The sequence below is a fragment of the Phoenix dactylifera genome, chromosome 15 (assembly GCF_051530095.1).
Source record: "Phoenix dactylifera cultivar Ajwa chromosome 15, Ajwa_hap1_PhDact_Kaust_v1.1, whole genome shotgun sequence".
NCBI classification, from domain to species: Eukaryota; Viridiplantae; Streptophyta; class Magnoliopsida; order Arecales; family Arecaceae; genus Phoenix; species Phoenix dactylifera.
In genome coordinates, this window is record NC_143204.1 from 14,282,494 (window position 1) to 14,305,404 (window position 22,911).

At 40.3% G+C, this 22,911-nt stretch overlaps 1 protein-coding gene, 1 long non-coding RNA gene and 1 pseudogene across 2 annotated transcripts; all 3 read left to right on the forward strand.

Moving 5' to 3' along the window:
* The first annotated feature begins 252 nt into the window (after positions 1-252).
* Positions 253-4,434, forward strand: LOC149751239 (syntaxin-121 pseudogene; annotated as a pseudogene).
* A 6,501-nt stretch (positions 4,435-10,935) lies between these two features.
* Positions 10,936-20,017, forward strand: LOC103718570 (calcium-transporting ATPase 10, plasma membrane-type). Its single transcript, XM_008807457.6, has 7 exons — positions 10,936-11,712; positions 15,449-15,503; positions 15,611-17,562; positions 17,656-17,814; positions 18,280-18,451; positions 18,564-18,862; positions 19,377-20,017. Exons 1-7 carry the CDS (start codon positions 11,536-11,538, stop codon positions 19,623-19,625), a joined length of 3,063 nt encoding a protein of 1,020 aa, XP_008805679.4. The 5' UTR covers positions 10,936-11,535; the 3' UTR covers positions 19,626-20,017.
* Positions 20,018-21,880: 1,863 nt separating this feature from the next.
* Positions 21,881-22,305, forward strand: LOC149751240 (uncharacterized). Its single transcript, XR_016398423.1, has 2 exons — positions 21,881-22,019; positions 22,137-22,305. It is a non-coding gene; the product is annotated as an uncharacterized LOC149751240 (long non-coding RNA).
* The last annotated feature ends 606 nt before the right edge of the window (positions 22,306-22,911 follow it).

Below are 22,911 nucleotides of genomic sequence, written 5' to 3' on the forward strand. Positions count from 1 at the left end.
CTAGGGCGGCGAAGGAACCCAGGTTGTGTCATCGGCGCCTACGAATCCACAGTGAGATCATATTATTTGCATGCATAAATCTTAAAGCAACCGGTAGATGATCCCAAGGTAGGCCTGTTAACGAGCCGAGCTGCTTGGACTCGGCTCGAGCTCGGCTCGTTAGTCAAACGAGCCCGAGCCCAACCCTAAAATAAGGTCCGTTTAAATCCGAGCTCGAGCCCGAGCAGCTCACGAGCCTTTTTGACTTAACACTGTCTGGGCCCATCAAAACTTCAATCCGGTCAACAAATCATGTAAATTGGGTAGGGATATCAAAAGATCCTCTTATTGTCCCCCAACTCGGCGACGTCCAGATGAGCCACAACCCGTCCTCGTCCGCATCCAGCAGCGCCAATCTGGACAGGTTCTTCAAGGATGTGGAGGTGATCAAGGACGAGCTCAAGGAGGTGGAGCGCATCCATCGCCGACTTGACGAGTCGAACGAGGCCTCCAAGACCCTCCACGCCGTCCGCAACCTCCGTGCCCGCATGGACGGCGATGTCGCCACCGCCCTAAAGAAGGCCAAGCTCATCAAGCTCCGCCTCGAGTCCCTCGACCGCGCCAACTAGAGATGGGCACTGGGCCGGGCCGCCCACGGCCCGGCACGGCACGGCACGAAGCGGGCCATGCCTGGCACGGCCCGCCAGCTACAGTGCCGGGCCGTGCCGGGCACGGCCCCTTTGAGAGGGCCGTGCTGGGCTAGAGGGCCCTGGCCAGCGGGCCGTGCCTGGCACGGCCCGCTTCGGGCCTGGGCCGGCACGGCCCGGTCTAGGCCCGCGGGCCAAGCACGGCACGGCCCGCGGGCCAGCACGGCACGGCCCATAAGGGCCTGGGCCGGGCTGGCACGCGGGCCTGGCACGGTCCGGGCCTGGGCCCGGCTCGGCCCGATAAAAATTAATGCTTCATAAATTTTTTTAATAAATTAATAAATATTGAACACTAAGAATTTATGATTTATGAATATAAAGCCACCTTAATGGTGGGGGGTTTGGCATAGACCCCTACCAGTTTATTAATTTAAATCAAAATGGTACATGAAGGGAGGTTTGGACCTTGGTCTGACCTCTAGAATACAATAAGAAACTAAGAAAGGGCCGAGGTTTGGACCTTGGTCTGACCTCCAGAATACAATAAAAATGTACAATTATAAAAAATTAAGAAATCTTACTAATCATCAGTGATTCAGTGAATCAGTATTCACTCTTCAGTCTTCAGTCTTCAGTCTTCAGTAGTGTTTGTATCATCATCATCAGAGGATGTTGTATTATATCCACCTTTATCTTGAAGTCTTGCCTCAGCATCCAGCCAATCCTTGAAGCAGAGAAGCATCTCCACCGTTTCGCCCGTCATCCTACTTCTCTTTTCGTCAAGAACACGCCGACCTGCACTAAAAGCGGATTCCGATGCTACCGTGGACATCGGCACAGCTAAAATATCGCGTGCAATTGCAGACATAACAGGATATTGATTTCTAACACTCTTCCACCAAGATAATACATCTAGATTCTCTATTTGATTTTCATCATATGCAGAATGAAGATCATTTCGTAAATAAAATTCTAGTTCACTACTTAAAGATGAAGAAGATGAAGAGGAACTTGAAGCATGTGTGTGTCTTCTCTGTGCAATGAATGAAAAAATAGATGACGAACGAGAACTACTAGAAGGAGAAATAGAGGTTTGTATTTGTGTTCTAGATCCACGAATTTTTTCATCATATATAGCATAAATATCATAAAGAAGTTTTTTTACCTCATCTTTAGCAGATTCAGCATCTTGATTCATATTTTCAGAGTATGTATCAAGTAAAATTAGCACGCCATTTAATTTAACTCTAGGATCAAATACAGCAGCTAAGTTATGCATAGGACATATCCTGTCCCAATACTCATTCCATTTAGATTCCATTAGGTCAATAATAGGCATTAAAACATCATCATATCTATGTTCTGCAAATTTTTGACTAATTATATATGCTTGTTGTAAAAATGAACATGAAGTAGGGTAATAAATACCAGAAAGAACATTGGTAGCATTATAAAAACTAAGCAAAAAATCTTCCAAAATTTTTTCTTTATTCCAATCAGTTTCAGTCAATGTAAATCCTAATCCACGATCATTAATATATGCACTTAATAAATTTTTATATGGGTATGCATCATGTATCATGCTATATGTGGAGTTCCAACGAGTAATTACATCAAGTTTAAATTTTTTAAAACGTTTACCATGATTTATGCATAATTTCTTAAATTCTTGAAGTCTTGATCTAGAAGCATGAATAAAAGAAACTGCATTTCTAATTTTTGAAATCACATCTTGAATCATGCCCATGCCAGCTTGAACAGAAAGATTTAAGATATGACATGCACATCTAATATGCAGTAAATTTCCATCTAATATGGGATGCAATGAGTCTTTTAATAATACAACAGCAGAATTATTATTAGATGCATTATCAAAAGTAATAGACATAATTTTATCATTAATATTATATGAACATGCAGTTTGATAAATTATATTTGAAATTTGTTGCCCAGAATGTGGAAAATCAAAAGCACGAAAAGCAAGAATACATTTATTTAATTGCCAATCATTATCAATATAATGAGCAGTAATGGCAATAAAACAATTACTACCTACAGATGCTGACCAAATATCAGAAGTTAATGAAATTTTTACATTTAAAGTAGAAAGTGTTTCAATTAAATTTTGTTTCATTGCTAAAAAATTGGTCATAGCTACTCTTCTAAATGTACGCCTACTAGTTCTTTTGTAAGCAGGTTGTAGGTTTAATTGAACATATTCTTCAAAATTAAAAGATTCACATAAACTAAAAGATAATTCATCCTTAACTATCCATTTTACAAGTGCTTTTCTTTGATTTTCATGATTATATGCAAAATTACCTACAAGTAATCCCCCTTGTATATTAAGGGTACTTTGAGTTTGAGCATGAGAATCATGCATCCTATGACTCTCTTGATGTCTTTTTAAATGCCCTGTTCCCCCACTACTACTACAACTATAAAGTTTGGCACATTTTTTACATTTAGCTTTCCAGACTCTCTCAACCATAACTCTATCAAATTCATTCCATACAGTACTAGTCCTCTTACGAGAAGAGGTTTGACCTTCACTCGGTTCACCAGTTCTAGAGGAACTAGGAACAGGGGGTTGGGGATTAGTTTCTTCTCCCTCAGAAACAGAAATGCCAAACTGACTTTCCTCAAAAGATGACATATCTATGATTAATTCAAAAAATAAAAACTAACCGCAAGGAGGAATTGAGTAGAGGGTCGGAGGGCAAAGGCAGAGCCGAGATTCCGAGCTTCCTCTTGTGCTCTCAACAGAAGCGACCTTCTCTTCTCAACAGGAACCTCCTCTTGTGTAGCACTTGAACAAACTAAAAATTAAATTGCTAGAAGAGCACTTTAGAAGAGAGAAATAATAGCAGTAGAGAAGGAGAGAATGAGAGGTTTGGTGTGGTGAGAATGAGGAAGGAATGGGCTATTTATAGAAGCCCAAAATTTTTTTTCCCAAAATACCCCTCAATTCAGCCGTTATTGGACTGTTGGGAGGGGTAAAAGGGTCATTTTCACGAAAATAGCCGTTGGAAATGGCTATTTTCCGCTCCAGACGGGCCGTGCCAGGCACGGCCCGTTTGGAGACGTTGCGGGCCGTGCCTGGCACGGCCCGTTTGCGCCCGTTACAGGCCGTGCCTGGCACGGCCCGTGGCGTGCCGTGCCCGGCCCGGCCCACCAATAGAGGGGCCTGGGGCCGGGCCGGGCTGGCCTTCCGTGCTGGACGGGCCGTGCCTGGCACGGCCCGTTTAGTTTTTGGGCCCGGGGGGCCTGGGCCGGGCCGGCCCGGCACGGCCCGTTGCCCACCTCTAGCGCCAACGCCGTCAACTGCTCCCTTCCATGCTGCGGCCCCGGCACCTCCACGAACCGCACCCACACCTCCGTCGTTGCCGGCCTCCGCAAGAAGCTGAAGGACTCGATGGAGGGCTTCGGTGAGCTGTGGAAGACGGTCACCGTTGATTACTGGGAGTCCGTCGAGCGGTGCTACTACACGGCGACCGAGAAGAAGCCCGATGAACAGACAGTGGAGGCCGTGGTGGCGACGGGAGAAGGCAAGAGGTTCTTGCAGAGGGCGATAGAGGAGCAGGGGAGGGTGAGGGTCCTGGACGTGATAACTGAGATCCAGGAGAGGCACACGGCAGCGGCGGATCTCGAGAGGAGCCTGCTGGAGCTGCACCAGGTGTTTATGGACATGTCTGTGCTGGTGGCGACGCAGGGGGAGCAACTGGACGACATCGAGAGCCAGGTCGGGCAGGCCCAATTCTTGCTATCGAGCTCGAGTTTGAGCTCGGGCTCGGGCTGGAACTCGTAATTGAAACGCGCTTTAAGAGCTCAAGCTTGAGCTTTTGCTTTGCCAAGCAAGCCCGAGCTTGAGCCTCGAGCTTCTGTTAAACGAGCTCGAGCTCGAGCTGGAGCTCGTAATTGAAACGCGTTTTACGAGCTCAAGCCTGAGCTTTTGCTTTGCCAAGCAAACCCAAGCTCGAGCCCAATACAGAGCTCGGAGCCCAAGCTTCTGTTAAACGAGCCGAGCCCGAGGTGGATTTGCATGAAAGAAGGTGAATCCTTCTTTCGCATGAATGATACACCCCTGACCCGGTGGATTAATATATAACTGTCGTTGATCTACATTACGCGCTTATGGGTTCGGTCTAGGTTGAACTCAAATCGTGCTTGGGTGCGGGGGGGATATGCTTGACCGAGCTTGACCAACTTTGATTGATCCAGGCTAAACTAGTCCAACGGACTTTGGGATTTTCTACGTCCGTCAGCGGCTCCACTTCGGTCTAGGGTGAAGTGCAAGGGTTTGCGTGTGTAGGCTATCACTTGGACTCGTACATCTAAGCCAGATCTGTAGTTGATCCAAGTCCATCGACTTTGGAGTTGAGCATGGGCTTAAAGATGGATTCACAAAGAATTTGAGTCTTAATCTTCTGTGGCAGAAATTATTGGAACCCAACATTAGACTCAAGAATTTACTTAGTATATACACGAAATATCCGGGCACTTTAGAGGCCTGATACTAAACTGGACCTGGTCCATCAGACTGGCCCAGACAGTTGATTGTCGGAAATCAGCCCAAAGCCCATCTTGGCCCAAACCAGGGGAGGAAAAAACTGTGGCGCACGTGTGCGGCACGTGAGGAGGAGAAGAGGCAGATGTAGAAGTCCGGCATCGGGAGCTCGACGGACTCCTCTAAGCTCGATTTCTTTCCTGTTCAACTCCATCCGTGGCTTCCCTTCGACCTCCATCGCCCACAATGGCCGTCGGTGTCTCTCTCTCTCTCTTCTCTCCTTACCATGCCGGCCTTGAAAACTCGCCGGAGATGAGGCATAAAGCTTCAATCCCTCTCTCTCTCTTCCCTGGTCTCCTCACTTCTCCAGTGAACCACTGCCAGCTTTAATCCATTGGTAACCGCCAGAAATTTGAGTTAAAACCTCCCCCTTCCTTACTTTGGAAACCCGGCCTCATTTTTCTCCTTTTCTTTCCTTTCGACCATTGGTGTCATCGCCAGGATCGCCGCTGACCATGCCTTGCTCAGTTGCTCGACTACTGTTGGGTCGTTGGCTGCGTCACCGCGCCTCGTTGGGCACGGCCACCACCGGGCCCCATGAAGGTCCCTCCTCTTTTCCCTGTTCTGAAGGCGAAAGAGGAAAAGTAAAGGAAAGAAAAGAAAAATTAGTTTTGTCTTTCTCTCTCCATAATCTATATCTTTGAGTTGGGTAAGTGCTTTTTGACAAAATGGAAAAACGAGTCTTGGCCCTCGGCCACCGGGGGCATATATTAGTCTCCACTTTTGATCTTAATTAGATAAAGTTGCATTGATCGGACTGACTTAGGCCACCAGACACTACTGCATGATCAATCCTATTCCACCCCCAATTTTTTTCTTTTCTTGTCTATCTTTCTCTCTCTACCTGATCTATGAATCCAATGGAGGGTCTCGGGCCTCTTTGCTTTAGATCTAAGTTGACCTCGATAGAAGGGCCTTGAACTGCTCGTTGTTTGGGATCCAAACTTGTTAGACTTTTTATTCTCAATTTTTATTGATCTATCTATACCCTATGCTGATCTTGATCTATAATTTGATCAGTTAAATTATCTTAATTGGATCAATCCGGGCTATTGGGCACCACCGCCTAGCCAGCCCTGCCTTTTCTGTATCTTTTCCTCATGCTTTCCATTATTATCCTGAATTTCTATTGATATTCTCTAGTTATTGGAGTTCAATTCATGTAGGGGTAGAATTGTTTAGATAGGAAGATGTCGAATAATGGGATACTGTGATATGGTCTATAAATTGAGAATTTTGAAAAAAAAAAATTGAAATTATTTGTATTTGTTAAAATACTTGTGAGATAAGTAATGCTTCACTTTTTATAGATTTATCAGTAAACTATAAATTATTATATTAATAAATTTTGAATCGTATTATTGATGATGCATGAATTTGATAAATGATACATTATTATTGGATATACTTTATTTTGGAATATTTTGATGATGCATGATCGAATGTATTGATCTTGTTATAGACTATGCTTGATTGATTTCGATACCCATGATTTTTTAGATTTTTATCGAATTGAGATATCAAAATTACATGATTGTTTTGAACTCTTAACCTAACTATATTAAAGATCTTGTTAATGAGTACTAATATGTTAGCACGTGATTAGTTCCGAAGGGTTTATGCTGCAAGAAGATGCATGGTATACCACAAGCAGATATATGGTTCTGAAAGACTTTGCTGCAAGGAGATATGTGGTTCTGAATGATTTTGCCGCACGATGGTGCACGACATACCGCAAGAAGATGTATGGTATCATGACTCTAGCACAGAAAAATATAGCTATAACTCATAGTTGATGATATAAACTTGATATTTTGAAAAAAAATTAGATTAATGATTGGAATATTTGAATTTTTGAGAAAGAATGAATTTGGCCTGCATAATGTTGCATATTTGAATTTGGTTTTGAATTAAAGAATTCCATATGCCTATTTTTAATAAATAAGTATTTAATTTATTTTCTGATTAATCTAGTTAAAGTGTTTATTACTTATTGGGTTGTCTAGCTCATTATTCTATATTTTACTATTTTTACATATCTTGAGAACTAAGCTAGCATGGAGATATATTTCGGGAGAGTGATTAAAAGTAGTACTTTAGTCTCTTTATTTTACGCTAGAATTTTACTAAAGTTTGATGCAAGATATTTTAAATATCATTAGATTTTATGATATATTAAAGTTCGGATTTTAGTTATTTAAATCTTGTATTTGATTATTTATTAGGCTGCTTGTTTTATGATGTCATGATGAGATGCCTTTCATATTTGTAGGAAGAGTTTTTTTGAGTACGTGGTAGTTGCTGTAACCCTGGCTCGAAATCTCGAGTAGGGGGCATGACAATAAAAATAAGGTTATTGGACTATTTCTCCAAGACATGGTTACTCCAGTGGTTTCACATGTTTTGTATTTTGAGTTTATACAAATGATCACACATGCAAACGCTAGGTGTTTGTCGAGGGGGAACATCATTGACAGCAATATGGCTAATTTTGGATGTAAACATCCCTCTAGTTAGCAAGCAGGGATTCTGCGTTCAATTTTCCAATGATGCATCCAAAAAATTTGGACCTCGAATGGGTATCCCTCCCTTTTTCTCTTTAGAACAAAAAATCCATTGAAAAAGCTTCATATCAAAGAAAAGGATTGGTATAGTCCCACCATGACAAGGCTTCTGGGTTTGGCTTGACATAGCTGGACTATGGACTTTTCATGTAAGAGATCATATATGTATTTAATTTGATTATTATTAACTAGCCAAGCTAGGATAGGGATAATTTGATAGTGATTTGATGCCAAGTTCATAGCCAATAAATTATCCTAGTTAATAATTTTTTTTCGTAAAATAATTCTTGTTTGGAGTTGTCTTGATGAGAGTGCCCTCGGTCTTGTCCTTCTCGAGAGAGAATCTTTGTATTTGGTATTGTTTTGAAGGCTAAAATCTTTCCTTTTAGGAACATATTCGCAAATTAGTATTTGTGAAGTGTCATACTAGTTGCTGCTTTGATAGGAAATACATTTCTCTGGAATATAGTTCATCACATTTTTATAAAATCAATTATCGAAGGAGCACTTTTTGATTTGCATGGTCAATTATAAAAGGTCCATTGGTATTAAAATCTAATGCTGCAATTAGGGCTGCAGATGAATCAGTCAAGTCATGACCTGATATGATCAGACTCGTTCTGAACTGGTTTATTTTTGAAGACCCGTGGAAATGGATTGGTCCGGGGTGAAAATTTGGCTCTAATTTGAAAATGGCCTTTCGTCTAGATTTCTCCTTCTTCTTAAGTATAGACCTACTCATGGGCCATATGATCTTCATGAACTGCTAAAGCCCAAAGCATTTCAGACGAGTTTGGATCTAGATTGTAAGATCAGCAGGTCGTATTAAGCTTAAAATATGAGTTTGCCTATTAGACGACCCAAACTTAGATTTTGGTCGGCCTGGCCCAAGCTTGGCCCGAGCCCGGTCATCTGTCCTCTATCCTCCTCCTCCTCTCTCCCTCTTTCCCCCCTCCTCCCTCCTACATTCCATATTTTTTTAAATAAAAATATTAAGAGAGCCCAAGATCTAGCTTGAAACTCGAAGTCTAAGTAAGCATTGGTTTTGGGCCTAGAAAATTGACCTGAAGGCTGAGCCGGGCTTGGCTCAACCTGACTAATTTTAGTTCTACGTTGAACTGAACCTGATCCAGCTCACCCAATGGGCAAGTCTATTTAAATATCTTTCCCTGCTCGTCAAATAAATTCACACCTAAATTAATCCCTTTCTAATTATCCCAACAATCCTATCTACTCTCATGAAATTATTAGATTTGTTGGATTTTTAATTATAGTTTTCTTAAGTATGATGGTATTTAGTTTATACTTCAAAAATGAAGATTTTCTTGGATCACATTAAAAACTTTTTGAAAAATAATCATTTAGTTATTAAAAAAAATTTAGTGATTTTATTTGATGATCAAATATTATATTGTTGGTTATAAAAGGATAGTTAGGTGTTCAAATTATAGAACTAATCCAACCTAATCTCAACTTGAACCCAAATATTTTGGGTTGGATTTTGGCCATGCTTGACCTTGGCTAACTCATCGGGTCTAAATTTTTTTTTCATGAGTCTGACCCGATCCAATTAGCCAATAGTTGGGTTCAAGTCCAAAATCAAGATCAGAAAATGAAACCAAATTGGGCCAACTATGTCCTAGTCCAACCTGACCCATTTATAGCCCTAGTTATAATACATAAATTGTAATGCGTAAATGAAGAAATGATTAAAATATACATGGTGTTATGCGGATGTTTTCAATTGAGCAATGCCAAAGCATCAAAGATTTTTTTTTTTAAAAAAAAAGTTTCTATTTTGCTTTTTATGAGAAGAACTTTCTGAAAAGGATAAACAAGATCAAACATGCAGCTGCAGGGTAGAAGTCTGCTCATCTTCTTCCCTTTTCTCACCTCCCTTCCTCCTCTACCCACTGTCTCCTTCCACCCTCTGTCACGGCAAATGAATTTCCCTTATAAATTTCTTAGCTTTGCCTTTACAAATGCAATGCCAAGAAAACATTGTGAAGGCTCAGACTTTTTCTTGGAGTAGGTATCTAGAAGCCAGAAGGTCGCAGGGAGACTGACCTTACGTAATGACGTTAGACTATTTTGCTTACCAATTCTTACCGTTTATCCCACGTTGCACCCGTGAGAATCATAATTCTGTCTGGTTGAACGCACGTTGGACTGCTTTTCCACACATGAAATAGACTTAATTAGTCCCCATTCCTTTTTAATTTTGGTGACTATCAATGAGATGGTGACTCTCTTGATGACTATACATTATTTATTATAAACATATAGTGTTAGGGATCAATTCATGCCTTATTTAGATTAGGTGGGTCAGGAGTATTGCCTTGTTTAGCTTATTATAATCTCAAAAAACTGGATTTGCTAGGAAAGGATGCCTGAAAAAGTACTTTTGGCATGTTTGCTTGACCATTAAAAAATTGACAGATTTTCAGAGTGCTTATGTTTGGTTGACCATCCAATTTTCTAAAAAAATTATGCGTAATTTTTATTATATTTTTAATGAAAATTAGGTCTTTAATGCTTGGAATCAAATAAGAATAGCTGAAGAGTCTTTTTGGAAAAAAAAATGTTTCGATTCTCGGTAACTTTTCTATATTTCTCATGGAAAAGATTTTTCCATAAAACGTGGGAATCATATTCCCATGAAAATACAACTTTTTTGTCTTTTTTCTTTGAAAACTCCAACCAAACAAGAGGCATCTTTTTTACTTTCCTATTGACCACACTTTTCTCTCTTCTTTTTCCACAAACCAAACGAGCTCATAGTGTTAGGGATCAATTCATGCCTTGTTTAGATTAGCTTATTATAATATCAAAAAACTGGATTTGCCGGTAAAGTATTGGCATGTGATGGACTTTTTTCCAGTAAAGTATAAATTTAATTCGATGGAGAGATAGCCCGTGACTTTTTTCATTGTGCAAGTAAATTTGGTTGGATTAGGTCATTTTTTTCTAAAATTATATATTCACTTATACAGCCTTTTTTTGATTATTTTAATATCAATTTTTTTTATTCATTTATATTTTTTAAATGTACTACGGCCGCCCATAAGAATTTCTAATTGCTAAGCAGAAGGTCTCAATTGGTTGGCGAGGAAGACATTGTGGAGTAATGTTTGACTAAACTAATGTAAAATATCATGTTCATATGAATCCAAGGCACAAAGGTGTAATTGCATGGCTCTTTCCACTCACCAATCAAGTAGAAAGGGAACAAGAAGGTACATAAAACTGGTGAAGCAAAAATACGAAGAAGCAACCCTTGCGCCCCCAGAGCTACAAAAGAAACAATAGTTGATGAAGTTTTGGTGAAGGTTAGAAGCAAAGATCACAAAACTCCTTATCATTAAGGCCTCACCCATGCCTGTCCACATTAGTTTTTTATAGCGTCAGTTCCGGTTTGTTTCCAAAGTCCAAATGGAACTTTGCCATCAGCCAGTCCTCCCAATTTATTTCGGATCCCATCTCCTTCTCCCCCTTTTCCATCTCTGATTCTCTCCCCTGTTCTCAAGCTCTCTCCTTTTTTTCCCGTCTTCATCCGAGGCTTCTCCGCAACTTCAAGGAATATATAGAAGCCGCGGGGGCATCGCTTGGGCAGCATCGACATGGAAGCTTCTGCCAAGAAGCCATCTTGCATCCATTCCACGCGCGTTGGTCGTCTTTCTTGGAAGCCCTTTTAAAAACAGAGGCAGCGCGCTTCTGTGGGAACTCGAGGAGGGGGAGGGGTGGAAGAAAGATCGGATTTTGGGAAGGGAGAGTAGAAATGGAGACCTATTTGAACGAGAACTTTGGTGGGGTTAAGTCTAAGAATTCGTCGGCCGAGGCGCTCGAGCAATGGCGGAAGCTCTGCGGTGTCATCAAGAATCCCAAGCGCCGGTTCCGCTTCACCGCCAACCTGTCGAAGCGCTACGAGGCGGCCGCCATGAAGAGAACCAACAAGGTTTGGACCCTGCCTTTCCCCTATGTTGCTATGATCTATCTGGTTCTGGATTGGTTCTGGATTGGTTTTAGGTTGGTAATTTTGCCATGAGATCTTTAGATATTGTTGGGTCTTAAATATTCGTTTGGGATTCGAAGTCATTTATACGTCACTTGTTACATGAACGCCTCAACAAGATAAAGAAAACAAGTTGGGCAGATTGGAATTATTTCTTATTTTGGCAGGTTGTGAGTGGTATAAGATGGTGGTTATCATCTTGTCTTGGATTAGGCACCGATCTGTAGTCTGATCTAAATTAGCTCTTGGGGTCCGGATCTTTGATTTAAAGCTTTGTTTCTGGGATTTATATGAAAGCTGTTTGTACCAATTTGTTAGTGATTGGAAATCGAGCTTTGCTATCGATGCTTTTCGGGTTCAACTTGCAAAGCAATTGGTAATACTAAGAATGAAACAGGAGAAGGAAATTATGGCAAGTGATGGAAACCAATAAACGCGCAGATGAAATTAAAGCAACAAGTGCATTAAGACCTACCCTGGAAAACATGTTGATGCTTGAGATAAAACCATGGGTACATGTAAAATCATGTAACACCAATTTACCACCTTCTCTCCAGCTTATTAGAAATGGCTTGAGGATAATCACCCTTTCTTGTACAATATGATACCTGAACTTGCCTATTCGATGATTGTTCTAGAGGATGTTGAGAGATGACACCAAGAGGGTATTGGGGAGAGGATCCCAATCTGCTTTTGGTTACAAAATCTGATACAAGGGATATTTGAAAGATTAAATACCGTTCTTTACTTTCCTTTTCACTCCTCACTCATTTTTCATTGCATTCTTTCCTTCCCTAGTTCTCGATCTCTCTCATCCTAGTATAATTGTATACTCCCAAGGCCTTGTGTTCCCATTTATGCCTCTCTCTCTCTCTCTCTCTCTCTCTCTCTCTCTCTGTGCGCGCGCGCGCGCGCGCGTGTGTGTGTCTCTGTCTCACCTCGGGGGGCTGTCTGTCTGTCTGTTTGTTGTACTTTCTACATTGAAGTGCTATAATAATTAGATGAAAAACCTGAACTTGTGCACAAGTGAATGCTTTGATTATCATGATGAAATATTATTCTTGTTCCTTCAAACTAAGTTAAAGATCATGCCTCCACAACATCTTTCTGTAAGCTTATACAGCACAATTTTATAGTTTGCAATTTGTACTGCCAAGACAGATCTTTCCTGCAAAAGTAGATGAAATGCTGAAGTAAATGTTTCATACTTGACATCTTCAGCCATACCTGTATGTGTATTACCTATTCGATACAGAAGGACAGGCAAAAAGCTCTCTTAGATATTGTAGCCTATTTGTTGTTGAATGTTCCTTATCGACTTTATATTAAATGTTCTAATATAACCAAAACACATGCTACTCCAATCTTGTGACCACCATTGCTTACAAGCTCAGGCCACCTTTTGTTTTATTGGAATTAGTTTATTTGAAACTGACTTGGCATGTTTCCAGTGGTCCAAAGGCTTGCATCCTCAGCTTATTCATTTGTTACAGGTTGATGAAATGTATGGTATTTTTCTTCGAGTAGTGTTATGGGCTTTCTTCCCCCCTCTCTTCTTTTTTCATTAAAAAAAAAAAAAGAGAAGAAAGAAAAAAAAAATACTTTCAATGATAAACAAGATGATATCTGATGGATTTGGCATTGTTCATATTGCAAAATTCAAGGCTTAAGTGCCTCATAAATGTGTCTTTCTTGTGACAATCTTTTGCCCCTGGTCGCACAAGAGTTTATCTTGTTTAAGATTTATTATGTTGGTCATAAATCCTTCAGGACAATGGATTTACTTAACATATGTTGCCTTTCTTTTGTTAGTCTCTTTTCTTACAAGCAATATATCTGCAATATAAGATTAGTGATCAGTGAAATCCATCCAGAAATTTTGTTAATCTATATAATGACTGACAAAATTCCCTTTATCAATGACCTGAAGTCGAAATTATTTGACCATTTTTTAGTAGGTGTAGGTTTGTACAGACTCTTCCTTAGCATGCATATTATATGCTCTTGCCCTTTGATGTTCAAATAATTTGGATGCCTTCGATTTGAAATATTTTGGATGATTCACCATCTATTTTCATCCAAACTTCACAGAATTGCTTAATTTTCCTCATTTATGCTTTCGTCAAGTTTTATGGTACTCAACTGGTTGACGCTTTCATTATAGGTCAAGTTAAATTCCTGCATTATTTCTTGGTAGCATGCTCTTTTTTTCATTCAACAATTTAAATTGTCTATTTTCTTACCATTCAACCATTTAAGTAGCTCATATTTGTGATTCCCATGTTAGTATCCATCTCCCTCTTGCGATATTTTTTTGGTAAGATTTCTCATGTTCTGGCCTACTTGGGACTTTCTAGTTCTGCTGTATCTGTGAGTTGATTATTTAATAGGAAAGTATGTACGAGAAGCTTATATTGTCTCTAAGATCTCTTTGACTGATCTAAAACTGAGACTTCATCAAATAGCTCCTCAAGCTGCAAAATTATTCAATGTTGGGTTCACCATCATCATGTGCTGCATTTCTTCTTCCTGCACTCCTTGCAAATCCTTTTATGTGCCCCTGGTGAAGGTCCTAAAGGGGCACTTGATAGTTCATCATGAGGTTTTCTTTGGACTTCTTTGAGTCTTCTACATTTTGCTCCTCAAGACAGAACAATTCGTCTCTTAACAATCTCTCATACATAGATTTCTCATCAACATAACTTAGATAAATGCATGATGATACTTTCTCATGCATCATATGTGCTGTAATTCACATAAAAGCAACAATTACCATCTTTTTATCATGGGAGTCTGATCAGGAAGTGCAGTATAATTGGAAGGTTAATTTGTCATATTACTATCAAGAGTTTGAAGGCTAATTAGCTTCCTAATGTGAAAGCTGAACTGGAAAGGGCTTCAATATTCCTTTTATGAATTCATTTGATACTGTGAATGAAGAAAAGGCCAACATACCTACCCTGCTAATAAAGGAAGTTATATCATTGGAATAAAGTTGTAAGAAGAAACCCGAGCATCGTTATTTTATTAATGTTGGTTACTAAAGTACTTCTATTATGGTTGATTTTAGGATCGGTTTTAGAGTTTTTATATAAAAATATGTAAAATTAAAAATTATTCACAAGTACTTTAATTTTACTTTTCATGATTTGGCTTCATAGCTGAAAGTGGACTCCATCAAATCCTAAGTGATGATTCTTTGGTTGTAATGACTCCATCTTCATCATCCATAGATGCTTACAATTTTTTGGTTATATCTCCGTATGGTATCTTTTCTTTTTCTTTTTTTTATGCAAGTATTTATTAAACTCTCTATCCCTTTAAAGCATCCACTTGGTTAAACATTTGACCACGTTTTTCACCATTTGAAGTCCTTATATTAATATATACAATTTGTTTTTCCCAGCAGTCAAGAAACCTGATTTCAACTTTAGACATCTATAAAACTCTAACCCTAATTCCCATCTTCTGTCTTTATTTAAAATTCTAGCTTAATAAGCCCTATCAGCAGGGGATACGCGTGACTCCTGCATTATTCACTGACAATATCAAGGAATCTGTCTTGACTACTATTATGATGTTGTTTTTCCAGTACAACACTAGCACGCTTGTTATTATATGAATTAGAGGTCTTTCTTCCATTTGGCAGAGACTGACATATAAATATGGTGTTTTTCAGGAGAAGTTGCGGGTTGCTATTTTGGTGTCAAAAGCTGCACTTCAGTTTATACATGGTAAAATTGTTATTTCTGTCATTCTAGTCTTCAAGTTGAGGAATGTGGCATATTTATTTAGTTCCATATAAAACTCTCTGTAAGTTTTGACATTGGCATGTGTTTAGGCATCCCATTACGTAGTGATTACACTGTACCTGAAGGAGTCAAGGCGGCAGGCTTTCAAATTTGTGCTGATGAATTAGGTTCCATTGTTGAAGGCCATGATGTGAAGAAGTTGAAAATGCATGGCGGGATAGATGGCATTGCAAACAAGCTTTGTACATCAACAACTAACGGACTTGTTGGTACTGCAGATAGGTTGATATGCAGGCAAGAGATTTATGGAATAAACAAGTTTGCTGAAAGCCCAGTTCGGAGATTTTGGGTATTTGTATGGGAAGCACTTCAGGACATGACTCTTATTATTCTTGCTGTCTGTGCCTTGGTATCTCTGATTGTTGGCATTGCCATGGAAGGATGGCCAAAAGGTGCACACGATGGCCTTGGCATTGTTGCAAGCATTCTTCTAGTCGTCTTTGTCACTGCGATGAGTGACTACCGGCAATCTTTACAGTTCAAGGATTTGGATAAGGAGAAGAAGAAGATATCTATACAAGTTACGCGGGATGGATTCAGACAGAAGATGTCAATATATGATCTTCTTCCAGGTGACATTGTGCATTTAGCAATTGGAGATCAAGTCCCTGCTGATGGGTTGTTCATTTCTGGATTCTCTGTATTGATTGATGAATCCAGTTTAACAGGAGAGAGTGAACCTGTCATGGTAAATAAAGAAAATCCTTTTCTTTTGTCTGGAACTAAGGTCCAAGATGGATCCTGTATAATGTTGGTCACAACTGTTGGTATGAGAACCCAATGGGGTAAGCTGTTGGCCACACTTAGTGAAGGAGGAGATGATGAAACTCCATTGCAGGTCAAATTGAATGGAGTGGCAACTATCATTGGGAAAATTGGTCTGTTTTTTGCAGTTGTGACATTCGCAGTGCTTTCAGAAAGCCTAATTAGACGTAAAATTCTAGATGGTTCATACTTGAGCTGGTCAGGGGATGATGCATTGAAGTTGTTGGAGGTTTTTGCGATTGCTGTGACCATAGTTGTTGTTGCAGTTCCTGAAGGGCTGCCCTTAGCTGTGACCTTGAGCCTTGCTTTTGCCATGAAGAAGATGATGAATGATAAAGCGCTAGTGCGCCATCTTGCTGCTTGTGAGACTATGGGCTCAGCAACATCCATCTGCAGTGATAAGACAGGTACACTAACGACCAATCACATGACTGTTGTGAAGGCTTGTATATGTGGAGAGATTAATGAAGTAAGTAACCCTGAGAAGGTGAGTAGTATGGGCTCCCAACTTCCAGATGTTGTAGTGAAAATTCTTCTGCAGTCTATTTTCAATAATACCAGTGGAGAAATTGTGATCAACCAAGATGGAAAGCTTGAAATTCTCGGAACACCAACTGAGACTGCTTTGTTGGAGTTTGCCTTGTCACTTGGTGGAGATTTTCAGGCCGTGCGTCAAGCAACTAAACTTGTAAAAGTGGAACCTTTTAATTCCACGAAGAAGAGAATGGGGGTGGTTCTCCAACTTCCAGAAGGAGGACTCCGTGTCCATTCCAAAGGTGCTTCGGAAATTATATTGGCTGCTTGTAATAAGGTTTTAGATCCTGCAGGTAATGCTGTTCCCCTTGATGAAGCGGCAGTTCGTCATCTCAATGATACAATTGAAAGCTTTGCTAATGAAGCTCTTCGTACATTGTGCCTTGCCTATATGGAAATTGAAAATAGTTTCTCAGTTGAGGAACAAATTCCTACTGAAGGATATACATGTATTGGAATTGTGGGTATTAAAGATCCTGTTCGTCCAGGCGTGAAGGATTCAGTTGCAATTTGTAGGTCTGCTGGAATAACTGTGAGAATGGTCACTGGAGATAACATAAACACAGCAAAGGCTATTGCCCGGGAATGTGGTATTCTTACTGATGATGGGGTAGCTATTGAAGGGCCAGAGTTCAGAAAGAAGAGTCCGGAGGAAATGAATGCTTTAATTCCAAAACTTCAGGTTCTGTTTCTTTTATTTTCATAATGATGTATACACTATATACTTGATTCGTTAATTAGTCCTCATCTACTTGCTAATGCTTTAATTTACCAGGTGATGGCTCGATCTTCGCCATTAGACAAACATACCTTGGTTGAACACCTGCGCATGGTGTTCCGTGAAGTAGTTGCTGTGACTGGTGATGGCACAAATGATGCTCCAGCACTTCACGAGGCAGATATTGGACTTGCTATGGGGATTGCAGGAACTGAGGTACTTTTTTCCCTGTTTGTTGTTGTGCTGTATATCTTGCATGGAAGCTTCCTTATCTGTCACAGCCAGGAGAGTGAAGACATGCCAGTTATTCAGCTATTATTTACATAATTATCTGCTTTGCAGCGATTATGCCTTGTAAATTATCTGTTAAAGGATCACTTATACATCCTTACACTTCTTTCAATTAGTTTGACACTAGTCTTTCTCAAACCATGGCTTGAACTAGGGGGCATGTTACTGTTGATGTTGTGAATATGTTTGTCATGGATATCCAGTATTGTGTTTGTTTCATGTATAAGTTTCGCTTTCCAATGGTTCAACTTTTTCAGTAATTAGGTTTGCTAATAACAAAGCACAGTTTTCATTTTTGCAGTGAATTCCATCATCTTTTAGCATGCTTATTTAGGAGGATTCTACTGGACCTTGTCATCAATATGTTTTCAATTGCATTCTTATATGCAGGTCGCAAAAGAGAGTGCTGATGTAATTATTCTTGATGACAACTTTTCAACTATTGTGACTGTGGCAAAATGGGGGCGTTCTGTGTACATAAATATTCAAAAGTTTGTGCAGTTCCAGTTGACTGTTAATATGGTTGCTCTCATAGTTAATTTCTCTTCAGCCTGCTTAACAGGTATATAATACTTAACATTTATTGAATATTCACATGCTTTGAGTCACTCCTCATAGTTTTTATCCTCTTGCACTCCTCATAGTTCTTTTCCTCTTGCTATATCTCATTATAGGAACTGCTCCTTTAACTGCTGTTCAGCTGCTTTGGGTCAACATGATCATGGATACACTTGGAGCTCTTGCTTTAGCCACTGAGCCACCTAATGAAGGCTTGATGAAAAGAGCTCCTGTTGGAAGGAAAGGGAACTTTATCAGCAACATAATGTGGAGGAATATCCTGGGACAAGCCTTCTATCAGTTTATCGTAATATGGTATCTCCAGGCAGAAGGGAAAGGGCTATTTCAACTTGAGGGCCCTGATTCTGATCTTACACTTAATACGCTTATTTTCAATTCGTTTGTCTTTTGTCAGGTAAATCATGACATCTGTGCTCTCTCTTAGGAACTTTGTCGTTATTTTCTTTTAGGCCTATTGGTTTGGCAAATTATTTTGAATATTTGCAAAAGATATGGTCCATATGCTTCGAACCTTATTTATGAAATTCAACATAGAATTTGTTTTCTTTTATCAAAGTTCCATTTAACAACGTTTAAACCAAATAAAGACAATTTGATAAATTTGTCACCTTAGACTAGATAATGAATCTTAAAGGCTGTTTGATAAACTATTATATTGGCTTTTGCCCTAAATAGATACCTCCCTATAATTACATCACTTGAAAACTGTTTAGATGGGCATGAGAATTGCTGAGCTGTTGACCTGATTAGAAGATACTGTATGTGCATCATCTTATATGTTCACCCTTAATGAACTTGTCTTCATATTCTTTAGTGCATGCAGTTATTTAGTGAAGGCTGGCAAGTGGTTCTTGATGGATTAAACCAAGACACTTAAATCACACTAATTTCTAGAGCTTCTTGTGCAGGTTTTCAATGAGATTAGCTCTAGAGAGATGGAGAAAATAAATGTGTTTCAGGGCATCTTGGAGAACTATGTGTTTATGGCTGTCATTACCATCACCGTCATCTTCCAATTTTTTATTGTTCAACTCCTTGGAGATTTTGCCAGCACAGCCCCGCTTACATTCAATCAGTGGTTTTTGAGCATGTTCATCGGTTTTCTTGGCATGCCTGTTGCTGCTGCCATCAAAATGATTCCTGTGGAATCCAGGTGAAAGATCAACAATGGCAAAAACTGGTGCCTGCGGTTTTCCAGGCCTTTTCAGATGGCTAGCTCCATGGGCTTTTGCATCACTGGGTAAGTAGAAACAATTATCAAGCACGTCATGCAGAAAGGCCATGAAGACGAAGAAAATAATCTGCTCATATTTTTGAGCTTGTCTTAATGATCTGTACGAAATGTCATGCCATCTAAACTCATTCTGTACTGGACCTAGGCCTAGAAATCTAACATTCTTTTCTATTGTTAAAGTGATGAATTTTGAACTTGTAGAAAGGCTTGGTGATAGGTATCCTGCTTCCCTCCATGTGTTTTCTTGATTTGCTCTCTAATGTGTATCTGCTTGGAAAGGAATGAAAGATAGACTCCTGTTAATTGACCTATGAATCATTATTATCTTTTTCTACTTCCATTTCTCTGTTTTTCTTGCTATAATAATTCACTTGTCCTCACACCACTTAAATTTTTATGCTTGTATATGTCCTCACACCTCAGGGTTATATAGCTCAGAGATGAATCAAATTACAACCCAATAAGATCCAATTCTGATTTGCATGATGCACCATGCACCATGTCTTATTTAATGGCGCTACATGTTCGGCACGCATGGACTTAGTTTGTGTTTTTTGTCAAGACAGATTTGTTGTACAAATGAAGAGGTCAAGGTGAGGAATGAGTATATGAGAGCAGGCATAGAACTTGTGCAGAAAGTCAACTAATTTGTTAAATCATAAGCAAATCACAAATTGCAAATTGAAGCGGATCAATCTGGTTCATATTACAATTCATCATAATATGAAAACTGAGTTTATTGTAGAGGTTTATATGATGAGTCCTGAACATGCTAAATCTTTCCCTATTTCTCCTAGCTCTCCCAAAGCGTTCTCCAAAGTGCATGCCTTTCACATCATGGCAAGCCTACTTTGTCATAATCTCTATTTTTCATTATATCTACGGTCTTAATAAGAGAATATTTTGTTACCGGAGTATCAAGTATGTTACTGGAATCCACCTAAAAAATTCAGAAGTCTTTCTGCGCACCTAAAAAAAACAATTCATGCAAATAAATAAGGATGAATGTTCTTATCCTACCTTAAGCAGATCCAATTTCTGTGCAAAGAATTACCTAATTCCTTAGAAAAGAGCAGACTGGGAACTATGATCCTGAGGCTGAAACCAACAAGCTAACTATGTTTGCTCTATTCAGAACAGAATACTAATGAATCAATTCAAATGGTTTAGATGACTCTGTATGAATCAATTCAAATATTCAATACATCCAAGAGCTCTTTTATCTCACCAATTTAAAGACAGACATCTTTGACACTACTGCACCATCCAAGCTAAATGCTAGTTCATGAAAGAACCCAATGTATGGTTGGGAGAGGTGGGCAGCCAACCAGTGCCGGCTCGAGCCTTAGGCGACCGCCTAAGGCTCCCACGGGCCCAGGGAAGGCCCCCACGGGCCACCACCCACTTGTTTTTTTTTTTTTAATTTCAGCTCAAGGCTATCGCGGAGGGGACTGGCTATGCCTATGGCTATGGGCTATCAGCTATGGAGGGAGTGGCCGAGTGGCGGAGTGGGCAGCGGGTTTGGGCGGCGGCGACGCGACGTAAAACGGTGAAAGGCTGAGGCCGATTGCGGCGACTGGCGACGGGCGACGGGCGATGGCGTGGTCGGTGGTCGAGCGGTCGAGTCGTCGACACTCGACAAGCAACGGGCAAGTGGGCAACGGCTTTTTCCTCCCCGGCTCCCCCCTTCTCTCCGACAGTCCGACTCTCCCCTTCTCCGCCTTTTTAATGCCGGAACCTTCTCCGGTTCTCGGCACTCGGTCTCGTTACTCGGCAGGGCAGATCGGCTATTCGGCTTGCAAAACCCTCTCTAGCTCTCTGCTCTCCTCGCCGACGTCCGGTCCACTGTGCGTCCGTGCAGAGTCCCGTGACTTCCGTCCTCTCCTCGGCGTCCAGCGTCCTCGCCGACTCCGAGTCGCCGTCCTCGGCTCCTCCGACGTCCGACTCCGCGGCGACCGAGGGCCGAGGCGGTGAGGCCTCAGTCCCATCCTCTTCTCGCCGACGTCGCCGACTCGCCGTCCTCGGCCTCCCGTGAGGCTGTGACCGGTGCCGGCGGTGGCCCCGTCCTCTCCTCAGACCTCAGCTCCTCCGCCGCTCCGGCCGGCGGCCTCCTCGTCCTCGGGGTTCCCGGTTCCCAAATCCCAAGTCCCGACAGCCGACGGACCCGACACCCGACCTCCTCCCACTCCCAGGCTCCCAGTCCCACGGTCCCACCGGGCCACCTCCCGAGGTTCGGCTGTTCCCAAATCCCAGTTCCCACTGTGGCACTGTGCCACTGTCTACAGTCCACTGATCCCGATTCCCCAATCCCACTGAGGTGAGTAAGTAACTGTAGTATGTAGTTACTTAGTTTATTAATTATTTTTTGGTTTAATTAAATTATATTTAGTTAAGTAATTAATTTAAAATTTGTTATTTTTTGGTTCAATTGTAGATTGGTTGTGACTTCACTACTTCAGCGGTTCGGCACTATTCGGCCTCTTCTCGCTGTCGAGTTCGGAACTATTCCACCTCTTCTCGACACAATTAAGTTCGGCACTACTTGTCGGGACCCGAGTTTGTTTTTCTTGACACAATTAAGTTTTATCATTTTTAACTTTTTATATTTTGATTTGTTTGTGGTGGTTTTTTAATTGCTTAGTTTGATAATATTATTTATAGATTAAAATGTCTAATAGAAAATATGACTGTGGGTATGAAAAACTCAAAAAAAAAAAAAGAAAAATCGATAAACTCATTCAATCTCAAAAAGGAGCTCTAGATAGATTTGTTGTTACAAACAAACATAACACTACATCAAATTCAACTCAAGAATTAGCAATAGAACAGGCATCCGAAATAGAGTTAAAAAATGAGATTGCCAGTGAAACAATATCTAGTGAAGAACACAATGGAGAGTCAGATGGAGATAGGATAAACAAGGAAAAAGATTGTGAAACTAGTTCTATTCCTACAAATTTATATGATCCTAGTCAATGGAAAATAATTGATACAAAATTTAGAGATCTAATAGTGGAAAGAGGTCCAATTAGGGATTATGATTTTCATTTTCCTAAGGATGAAAACAATAGACACTTTTCTACGATATATTATATTTGTAAGTTACCTAATGGTGAAAAACAAATAAAAAATGGTTAGTGTATTCGAAAGATTTGGATAGAGTATATTGTTTTTGCTGTAAATTATTTGATTCAAAGTCTAGCACGAGT